At 36.1% G+C, this 11,808-nt stretch overlaps 2 protein-coding genes and 1 pseudogene across 2 annotated transcripts; all 3 read left to right on the top strand.

The window, feature by feature from the left end:
* Positions 1 to 298: 298 nt before the first annotated feature.
* On the top strand, positions 299 to 1,244 carry LOC148298015 (uncharacterized). Its single transcript, XM_088255614.1, has one exon. It carries the CDS (start codon positions 359 to 361, stop codon positions 1,076 to 1,078), a length of 720 nt encoding a protein of 239 aa, XP_088111740.1. The 5' UTR covers positions 299 to 358; the 3' UTR covers positions 1,079 to 1,244.
* A 3,268-nt stretch (positions 1,245 to 4,512) lies between these two features.
* Positions 4,513 to 5,348, top strand: LOC148298014 (uncharacterized; annotated as a pseudogene).
* A 2,004-nt stretch (positions 5,349 to 7,352) lies between these two features.
* On the top strand, positions 7,353 to 9,581 carry LOC148298013 (uncharacterized). The gene is made up of 2 exons (XM_088251124.1): positions 7,353 to 7,529; positions 9,011 to 9,581. Exons 1-2 carry the CDS (start codon positions 7,353 to 7,355, stop codon positions 9,563 to 9,565), a joined length of 732 nt encoding a protein of 243 aa, XP_088107250.1. The 3' UTR covers positions 9,566 to 9,581.
* The last annotated feature ends 2,227 nt before the right edge of the window (positions 9,582 to 11,808 follow it).

Below are 11,808 nucleotides of genomic sequence, written 5' to 3'. Positions count from 1 at the left end.
TTCAATGGTAAACTTTGCCAAAGAGATGTTCTCACTTTCCAATATAGAGAAGCAGAAGTTTGTTTGTACCGAGAGCAACTTTCCTCCCCTACGTACCAAATCCGTCCTCCATTTTTTGTGTTGATACGTCGTCGACAACATTATCAATAGAAAATCAGTCCTTTAACAAAGAACGGACGTCCTGCATTGAGAAGTCTTGCTTTACTTTAAGTCTTTTGTTGTAGAATGAGTGTGAGAGTGAGTTTGGATTATTCAAAAAGCCAACAGTATCTCTGTGTATATAAGTTGTATGGAGGAGGAGGGGACTTTACTCTAAGACTCTCTGCATTCTTATATCTTTAGCTCTCTTAGTTTAAGTATGGTTAATCATCCATGTCCACCCAATGGTGACAATGAAAAAAAAGAAATCATGGAGAAAAGAAAACAGGAGCTGCAAACTACAATTGAGAAGCAGATCGATCGTGCAAATGAACTTCAAACGAGTGCCTTCAACCTTGCAAACTACTACTTCGTCTTTCAAGGAATTATTTTGGGGGTTATAGTCACTGGTACCACAGCGCTGCGATGCTCAGATCGCTGGTTCCTTTTCAGCCTCTCTCTAATAGCAGCCATACTCAACTTGGTTTCATTGCTTGTAATTGGAGGCAATTATAAAAGAAGCGTCTTGCAGAGAAACCGAACCAAGACTGAGCGCAATAAATTGGAAAGTGATCTGGAGAAGCTAGAAACTTCACATTCAGATCATGGGCTCCAAAGTAACATATTATCGTACTGGAGTTCAATAAAAATAGAAGCTTCAGGGCAGGTTACTTGTCAAAATCCTACAACTGTAGAAATTAAGGATGAACCGGAACAAAGGCAGGTTGTACCTGTTGATAATTATCAAAAAAAGCTGCATGATTTCTACTTTCTACTTTGCATGGGTCTGTTTATATGCTTTTCCGTCATCGTGATTGTGGGTTGCTGGACCATTCCTTGCAAGAAAGCTCTTCAATGCATACCCCCCATATCCAACACTGAGAACTGCATCAGGGTATGTGAAGGTGGCAAGTGTATGAGCATGTGCACCGAATACTAGAGCCTTCACCAGTTCTAGCTTCGAGCTAGCGTTATCCAAGTAGATTGGTACAATAAAGTTTATGTTGAATTTGGTGTTTTCTTCTCCTATATATTGGCACCATATATGATATAAAGCTTACCATGTTTTCATGTACTAAATAAAGTGTTACAAATAGTCCCGGGTCTCCATGTTTGTATGTGTTCCTTCTACTCTGATCTATTGCTTTCTTATCCTTGTTTTTCGGTTCGTTCTATGTAAAATCAATGGTTGTTTGTATGAAATTCCTCAGTAACTAGATGGTGTGATAGGCCACAGCGATTCAGTAGCTACTATCTAAGCAACATAACAATTTACTTCAACCTTCTCTATCTCAGCCACCAAAAGTTCAATATCCATCAAGGAATAATAGGTACAATATTATTTACGCGCTAACACTTAGCAGAAAGATGAAATAGGCACTAGTATACCGATGATGAGATAAAACAATTTACATACGTTTGGTGTATGCATGTGCTGCCAAATTTAATTTAGTCAAGTTCGTCGACCAAAGAAAATACAATCTCCATGTGCTGGCACCTGGGAGCTTTCGTCGTCTAATTTGTCCCAACTGTATATAATGGTGTGGAACTGGCTTCAGACCCAACTGTATTATGAGAGAGGCCAGGTTCCGAAAACTTTCTTCCTTAATGGACCTGTATCCTCTGCCGACTGAATTTTTACCAGAAGAATCACAAAACTAGTCAAATTATTAATCTTCTAACTATGATCAAACAAATTGAAGACACCCAATCTTTCTTATAAACAGTAAAATTATTCACAAGAGCAATCCATGTGTGTGTGTATATATATATATATACATATATTTCCCCAAAATAAATATAGCCACAGATGCAACAGCTGAAAATGGAAGAAAGAGAAGGACGTGAATGTTGAGCTTTTAAAGATGCTAAAATAGCGGAGAAAAAAAAAATTAAACATTCTCAAAATTAAGAAAAATATTGTCTTTTTTTTGGTAAATCCAAGAAAATGGAAGACAGATAATGTCCAATTTCCAAATATCCAATTATTTGGTATTGGTGTTTATTAAAAACGACCCCTACCTTTAATTTGCCAAAAAGAAAACGAAAGTCCAACAAGATTTCTTTTTTTCTTTTTTCTTTTTAAAAAAGCATAATTAAGTAGAGCTCTTACTATTCATGGTTGCGACTCTGGTTTCTATCATCTCCGTTGGTTTTGCAGTTTTTTTGAGTTGTAATAATTACATCAATTCTTTGTGAGTTTGGTTTTTATTTTTTATTTTGTTGTCTCAGTATAATTAAAGTTTGTGTTGAATTCAATTTATGTGGTGATTTTGAATTTCTTTTTTGTTAAGACTTTTATTTATGTATAGAGATGCATTTGAGGACAAGGCACATTACATTCCTTGACTAGGTGTATCTTTCTAGTGTAAGTTCTGCCCAGCCGGCTTGCAAGGTCCGTGCATGGTTACGGTTGATACATTCGCTTGCATGATTGGCGTGTGACAACTGTTGATGTGAACTATCAATTAATCAAGGAGATTTATTTCCTTGATTAATTAGGGGATTTACTTTCTTATTTTATATAGTTGACATATCCTTGTATAATTAAGAGATATTCTCCCAATTGTTTACTGTATCTATTTCCTTTTAAAGCACTCATGTAAACTTCTATATATATCTCCTTATGAAGAAGAATACAATCAACCTAAAGTATTCAAACCACATTCATATTTTAGCAACAACAACTTTTTGTAGACTTTTCTTACACGATATTGTGTCGTTGAAATTTCTTTTCTTTTTTTGGGTGAACAAGCAAAACTTCATTGAGACGAAAGAATGCCCAAAGAAGTGGAAAAAGCAAGCAGAGGATCTAAAAGCTTCTGGTATTGTCTCAGCTATAGGGTCAAAGAAGAGATACTTAGGCTATCTCCAGCCATGGGCTAAACAAAATTTTGGCTAAATTTGGAGGGCCACATTTGGCCTTTTAGCCCTTCAATCGGGCCACATTTAGCCCAGCTTTGGCCTATGCCAAATTTTTTGTGGGCCCCATGCATGTGCTTTTGAAGAAGATAAATTATCAAGTGTGGGCAAGAGCACGAATCATCTCGTGCAAATGCATATCCAACAGCCAACAATAAAAGCGTTGACGTCATCAATATATTTTTAAAAGTTTTTAAAAACATTTTCAATTCGTGTTGTTTAAGAAAAATTTATAAAAAATTATTGGTCATGACCTACCTTTGGAGGTTAGACATTGAAACCCAACTTTTTAAATAATTTTTTTAAAAAAATGTGGTCACCTTTTTAAATGTTTTCAATTCGTCAAAAAATTATAAAAAAATTACTGGTTATGATTGTTGGAGGTTAGACCATTGAAACCCATCTTTTTTATTAAAAAAATAAATTTTATTTATTTATAAATATGGTCACATTTTTAAATGTTTTCAAGTGTTGTTTAAAAAAAATTATAAAAAATTCTTGGTCATGTAATATTGTCTCTAAATAGTAGTTTAATTAAATTAAACAATACATAGTTGTGGAATGTATGAGTGTTGTACCATAGTTTTTCTCAAAATAATAAAATATGAAAGACCCTAAAATATAGCCCTGCATGGCTGGAGATGGAAAAATTTAGCCCTGTACTATTCTTTAAAAAATTAATATTTTGGAGGGCTAAATATTTAGCCCTGACTACATTTAGCCTTATAATTGGAGATGGCTTTAAAGCTTATACCTTAGCTCTTTTCTCTACTCTCTAGGCGAAAAGAAGAAGCATCTCAAAATTTTCAGACCCATAAAGAAAACTTGAGAACCAGCCAGCCGCGTTAATCTTTTGGCAGGCAGCCAACATCACATTATCAGTTGAAATGACTGAATTAGACTAGAGATCTTGAATTATTTTAATTGTTTCCTCCGTGAATTGTTTTAAGCCACATATGCTCAAAGCTTTTGTGTGCGGGTGATCTGTAAAGCAAAAGGAGGTTGAAGCGTAATCCTTTTCAAGTGTAAACTCTGCCAAGGAGATGTTCTCACGTTTCAATGGAGAAGCATTAAGCTTGCACTTAGAGCAACTTTCCTCCGTTATGTTTTTTTCTCTGTTTTTTGTGTTGATTTGGTCCACAACATCATCAATACAAAATCCGTCCTTTAACAATGAATGGAAATCGTGCCTTTTTTGTTTTGTCCAAGGTAGAAAGAGGAAGGGGGTTACCTTACCTCATACGTTTTTTGTCTAACAATGAATGGCACTACAAAACATACACAGCAACATACACAACATTGACTTTTGTTGTGTATGTTGGATAATAATGTTGAGCTGAGTGTGAGAGTCAGTGAGTGTATTGGCATATTCAAAAAGCCAACAGAAGTATCTCTGTATTTATAAGTTGTATGGAGGAGGAGGAGACTTGAATTATGCTAAACTCCTTGCATTCTTATCTTTAGCTCTCTTAGTATGAGTATGGTTAATCATCCATGTCCACCAAATGGTGACAAAGAAAAGAGAGAAAACATGGAGAAAAGAAAACAGGAGTTGCAAACTACCATTGAGAAGCAGGATGATAAAGTACGTCAACTTCAAACGAGCGCCTTTATCCTTGCAAACTACTACGTACTTCGTCTTTCAAGGAATTATTTTGGGGGCTATCGTCACTGCCACCACAGCGCTCAGATGCTCAGATCGCTGGTTCCTTTTCAGCCTCTCTCTGATAGCAGCCATACTCAACTTTGGTTTCATTGCTTGTAATTGGAAGCAATTATAAAAGAAGCGTCATGCAGAGACACCAAACCAAGAGTGAGCTCATTGAATTGGAAAGTGATCTGAGCAAGCTAGAAACTTCACCTTCAGATCAAAGGCTCAAAACTAAAATATTAACCTACTGGGATACGACAAAGATTCAACATCCAGAGGTTGCTTCTCAACATCCTACGGCCATAGAAATTAAGGATGAACCGGAACTAAGGCATAGAAGGAGGGTCATTCCTGTTGTAACAAATCATCTACGTGAGTTCTACTTTGTACTTTGCATGGGTCTATTTATAATCTTTGCCGTCATTGTGATTATGGGTTGCTGGACCATTCCTTGCAAGAAAACTCTTCAATGCACACCCCCAATATCGAACGCCAACGGTGACAAATGTATTAGGGTTTGTGAAGGTGCCAAGTGTATGAGCATCTGCGCCCAATTCTAGGGCTTCAAGTTCAACAGTTCTATATAGCTTTGAGCTAGGGTTATCCAAGTAGATTGGAACGACCATAAAGTTTAACGTATTTTGATGCTTGTCATTTAATCTGTAATGGTTTATATGTTTTTGTGCTTGTATACATATTTTACAAATAAGACTTTCTGGGTGTTATTAAAGAATCAGGCCTCATATAAAAGATAAGATTCTAATGAATATAGGCCTTCAGCACAGAAAATAAAAAAAGTTGCCTTTTCTGCTTGTAACTCATATTTTCTTACTTCCATATTATCATATTTATTTTTCGTGGCACACCTTTGTGCACCGCCAAGCTGCGCTACCAGCAGGGCCGGAGCCACACTACTATGGTATAAGCCACAGTTCTCCTAGCCACGGTAGTTGAAGACATTTGCGCTAAAAACTCCTAAAGTTCTCTTCCTCTTTTGTTTAAAGCTTTGTGAATTTTTTATTTTTCTCAAATTTTTTATTTTGTATGAGTTGGGTACCTTAATATTGCGCTTCACGAACTATTTTCTTTTTTCTTTTCTCTATTGGAATATAAATTTTTAATTTTTAAATCTTTAATTGTGTAGATTATGAAATTAGTATTTAACCAATTTAAAATATGAAATTCATGATAATTATGAAGAGAATACAAGTTTTATGAAGGGCCCCCTCTAATGTGAAATCCTGGCTACCAGCCACACTATCATCAATTCCCTATGAGAATGTAAAGGTGAAAATGTCCCACATTGGAAAGTTATAAAACCTTGCAAGGGCTTATAAAGAGTTGGGCTACTCCCCTTCGTTGTACATCGGTTTTGAGGTGGAACCTCAATTGCCTTCATTTCCTTCTAATGTGAGCAACCTGAGCATGACAATCAATTTGGCAACACACTAAATATTTTTAAAACACATGAAAGACATTAAGCTTTTTTTTTTTTTCTTCAAGATTTAGAAATATAGCCACTTGAGGTTTCCTTGATCACTTCACAAACCCTGTTGAGATTCCTCTTGCAGTACTCAAATCCCCTTCTAGATTCCTCAAGCAGTGCTCAAATACCCCTCGAGTGGTTAAAATTCTAAAAGTCCTAAAAGGTGGACATAGATTAGGTTTAACACTCTTTTTTAGCCTCTACACTAGTTATATATGTTGAGTACAGAGAAAATTGTAAAACAATCAATTTGGTGGGTGAACTCAAGCATATATATGTTGATCTGAGTTCATCAATTGAAGATAAATCATATATCATATAAAAGTGTACTTCGATTTGTTTAAGCACAGCGAAAATTCTAAACACATATATCGATCCATTGACTTGATACTTGTTAATTTCAGATGCAATAAATCATTTACATAAGATCAATTGCATGTTCAAGTACTTTAAAAAGATGACCAAAAGCCCAATGACCCCAAATGAAGAGCATCTCCAAGTTTTCAAACCCATAAAGAAAACTTCAGCACCACGTGCGTTAATCTTATTCGGCCAGAAAAATCACAAAATCAATTGATAATTGTCACCAAAGACAAAAATAGTGGTCCCTCCACTAGTCACCCTTGAGAAGATGATATATCAAATAATTGAATTACAGAGTAGAGATCTTCAATTGTTTTAAGCTTTTGTGTGTGGATAATATGCGTTGAGGTGTACTAACAGGGAAGTTTTCCCTTTCAACGGTCTACACTTTGCCAAAGAGATGTTCTCACTTTCCAATAAACAAGCAGAAGTTTGTACCGAGAGCAACTTTCCTCCGCTTTTTTTTTTTTTTTCGGTTCATACGGCGGTCGACAGCATTATCAATACAAAATCCGTCCTCGATTATATGTGTTGATACGGTGTCGACAACATTATCAGTACAAAATCTGTTATTTAACAAAGAACGGACGTCCTGAACTGAGAAGACTTGCTTTACTTTGAGTCTTTTGTTGTGTATAGAATCAGGTGCAGGTGCAGCTGAGTGTGAGAGTGAGTGTATTTGGATTATTCAAAAAGCCAACAGTATCTCTGTGTATATAAGTTGTATGGAGGAGGAGGGGACTTTACTCTAAGACTCTCTGCATTCTTATCTTTAGCTCTCTTAGTTTAAGTATGGTTAACCAGCCATGTCCACCAAATGGTGACAATGAAGAAAAAGAAAACATGGAGAAAAGAAAAGAGGAGCTACAAGCTGTAATTGAGAAGCAGGACGATCGTGTAAACCATCTTCAAACGGGTGCCTTCAACCTTGCAAACTACTACTTCGTCTTTCAAGGAATTCTTTTGGGGGCTATGTTGTGAATTTTTTGCAAGCGCACAATCCGCACAAGTAATATAGAAGTAAGTAGAGTGTCGTTCCCACGAAGACTGTAATTTCTTATTAATTACCAATTATGATTAATTCAAAAGTTTATCTGAACAATTGATTAAGAAGATTGATTGATTTAAGTAACCTAAATCAATTATGAAAAATAGCAATTTAATTAATGATAGAAAATTAAGATGATGAGACACTAGAGCATCCGATTTCACCATAACCAATTCCACTTAATTCTTATAGCTAATTAACCCTAATTACTATCCATTTTGACAGTTGGTTTCTCCTAATTCATTCGATATCCCCTCTCGGGCTCAACCAAAAGTATTCTTAATTAACAACCCATTCTCTCTCAAGCAACAGATTTAGAAAATCAAGAACCCATTAAGTTCTATGAGAACCTGCAAGAAAACTGCATGAGTCATGTTAGTCCCTCTCAGGCACTCATTCAAGTCATGGTATTTGTTACAAGAAGCAAACACCAAACATCTCCTCTCGGTCTCCGCTTGGATCATCAATTAAATATTAGCTAGATATTTAAATCATTAAGAACAGTAACAAATACTCAACATGGGATAATAATCAGGAATTAATATAACTATAAAAATTAAGTATTCATGGTTAGGCTACATCGTAGCCCTAGCAAGGGAAATTAGTTCATGACAAAAGAAAATATAAACAAGAGAATTATTGTCATAAAACCGATTTGGTCGATGGACTTGATCTTCGGAGTCTCCACAGGAACACCTTCGAAAGCTCCTCAAGCAGCAGCAAATCCTTGGCTCTCTCTCGGATGTTTCTCTGGGTGTATGAAAGTTGGTGGAAAAGTATGGTATATGGGAGGATGATCCTAAGGAGATCCTTAGGGTGACCTTATATAGTGTAAAACAACTAAACCCTACTCTTAAAAGGTCTGGAAAAACTCTCCTAAAGCAAAACAAAAATCCCAAACAATTAAGGAAACAAATTAGGAAAGAATCCTTTTTTGACTTGGAAACACGTCAGCCATCTTGCACGCACGTTTTGGGGTCGTTCCAATTCCTAGTAAATTCTGGAAAAATATGAGAAACGTAGCTTTATCTCTAAGCTTTCCAAGCATATATTACACGCCACTAGGAAAAATCGGAAAGGTCTTCAAATCTTCAATCTTCAACAGCAGTGCAGTTCTGACGGGATTTCAACTTAGGCTGTCTTGACATGCAAGTCTGGAGCATTTGGCTTGGTAGAAAATTATGAAACTTTGACACAATGATCTTCAATGTCTTAGCTTTCTTCTCCAATTGGCCTTGCGCTAAAATTCATTCGAAAAGTCAATTTTCAGTTGAAATCCTTCCAAGAGCGCAGAATCGCTGAAAATAAGGAAAGTAAGGTAATAATGCTCTTTTTAATTAACTTTCCCTACAAAAACCAAATAAAAGAGGTATAAAAATATAGGAAATAATACATTTATCAGGCTATCATCACTGCCACCACAGCGCTCCAATGCTCCGATCGTTGGTTCCTTTTCAGCCTCTCTCTAATTGCAGCCGTACTCAACTTGGTTTCATTGCTTGTAATTGGAAGCAATTATAAAAGAAGTGTCCTGCAGAGACACCAAACCAAGATTGAGCAAAATAAATTCGAAAGTGATCTGGTGAAGCTAGAAACTTCACCTTCAGATCATGGGCTCAAAAGTAACATATTATCGTACTGGACTTCAACGATAATAGAAGCTTCAGGGCAGGTTGCTTCTCCAGATCCTACAACTGTAGAAATTAAGGATGAACGGGAACAAAGGCAGATCTGCAAGGGGGTTGTGCCGGTTGATAATCATCATAAACAGATGCGTGATTTCTACTTTCTACTTTGCATGGGTCTGTTTATATGCTTTTCCGTCATCGTGATTGTGGGTTGCTGGACCATTCCTTGCAAGAAAGCTCTTCAATGCATACAGCCCATATCCAACACTGAGAACTGCATCAGGGTATGTGAAGGTGGCAAGTGTATGAGCATGTGCACAGAATACTAGAGCCTTCAACAGTTCTAGCTTTGAGCTAGCGTTCTCCAAAGTAGATTGGTACAATAAAGTTTATGTTGAATTTGGCGTTTTCTTCTCATAGATATTGGTACCATATATAATATAAAGCTTACCATATTTCTTGTACTAAATAAAGTGTTAACACTAACAAATAGCAGGCCCGGCGCTGAGATTTTCAAGGCCCGGGGCAACCCCAAAAATGGACCATATATATACAACACAAGAAAAATCTATGTGGATGTAGAATATTATAAAATGAGATCTGCATAATATCATTTATTTTATATATATCTCTATATAAGAAAGGATCAAAAACGAAAAAGAAAATGAGAAATGTATCTCTACATAGTATTATAAAATGAGATGTATCTATGTGGTTTTTTATATATATCTCTACATAATATTATAAAATGAGAGATGTATATAAAAGCTTTGGAGTACTAAAAAAGAACCTGCTTGTTTTATATACATCTCTCTATAAGAAACGATGGAAGACCCAAAAAAGAAAAGAAAAGAAGCATTGAACTACTAAAAAGAACTACTCTCGTATGAAGTTATCACTTTGGCCAGCACTTTACCCCTTACGGGCCGACCCGGTGTGATCGGGGATTAGTCTGGGTTGTAGTTAAGGCTTAAAGGTGCCACTCATAGTTGGGGCCCATCCAGGACCACCTCGTGGTTCAGACAAAAAAAAAACTACTAAAAAGAACTTACATTCTTGAAGACCAAAAAAAAATGCAAAAGAAATGAAACGCAATATGCTGGGATTCGAACTTGGGAAGAACTTGAATTAAATACTAGGCGAACCAACACCGCTGGCATTACTTTATGTCAATATTTTTTTATTTTATTTATATAACCGTTGAATATGACCTGACAATGACAAAAATAAAAAATAAAAATTTGGGGCCCTCCCTTGAGCCAGAGCCCAGGGCGGTCGCACTTCCTACCTTGGCTCAGGGCCGGGCCTGACAAATAGTCCTGGGTCTCTATGTTTGTATGTGTTCTACTATATATTGCTTTTTTATCTTTATTTTTCGGTTCGTTCTATGTAAAATCGATGGTTATTTGTATGAAATTGCTCAGTAACTAGATGGTGTGATAGGCCACAGCGATTCAGTAGCTACTATCTAAGCACCATTCATAACTATTTACTTACAGCCTGCTCTCAGCCACCAAAACGTTCAATATCCATCAAGGAATAGGTACAACACTATTTACGCTAATATTTAACAGAAAGATCAAATAGGCACCTTACCGATGATGAGATAAACAATTTACATATAGGTTTTGGTGTATGCATGTGCCAAATTTAATTTAGTCGACCAAAGAAAATACAATCTCCATGTGCTGGGACCTGGGAGCTTTCGTCGTCTAAGTTTGTCCTTTAACGAGAGAAAGTCTTGTGGAGGATTGCTGCATAATGATGTGGAACTGGCTTCGGACCAACTGTATTATGAGAGAGGCCAGGTTCCGAAAACTTTCTTCCTTAATGGACCCGTATCCTCTGCCGACTGAATTTTTACCAGAAGAATCACAAAACTAGTCAAATTATACAACATTTAATCTTCTAACTATGATAAAACAAATTGAAGAACACGATTTCTTATAAACAGTAAAAATGTTCACAAGAGCAATCAATATATATAGAGCCACAGATGCAACAGCTGAAAATGGAAGAAAGAGGACGTGAATGTTGAGCTTTTAGAGAGGCTAAAATAGTGGAGCAAAAAGGGAAATATTCTCAAAATTAAGAAAAATGTTGTGGTCAACACCTAACTGCCAGCCGATGATTTCCATCTTATAATTAATAAACTGGGACATCCTCTTATAGACAGTCATGACTCATATGCAACAGCAGCTATGTTGTGGTGTGTTTCCGGTGAGGTCAAACATGCCGTCTTCAAATTCCCTGTGTGAATATGCATCTTTTCTTATCTATAATTCTATATATATATATTTCATACATGTTTTTACAGTTAACGTAATTCAAATGCTGTTCATTGTATTCACATGAAATGCTTAAGAGTGTGAATCTCATCATAACATAAGTGAAGCACACACCCTAGAGTTTATTTTTCAACTATTACGAGAACAACTGTGTTAAAATAGGACAATCGCTCACACGTAAGTAATTTTTGACCGTTAATGCATGTAAGACCCAATAACAATAATGCATGTAAGACCCAATAACAATCAGAAAGTGACATATAGGTACTTATATAGAAGATTGG

Source organism: Prunus avium, chromosome 1, assembly GCF_965620075.1.
Source record: "Prunus avium chromosome 1, drPruAviu1.hap1.1, whole genome shotgun sequence".
NCBI lineage: Eukaryota > Viridiplantae > Streptophyta > Magnoliopsida > Rosales > Rosaceae > Prunus > Prunus avium.
The sequence above is the reverse complement of the archived record's forward strand: the minus strand, read 5'-3'. Positions and strand labels throughout refer to the sequence as shown.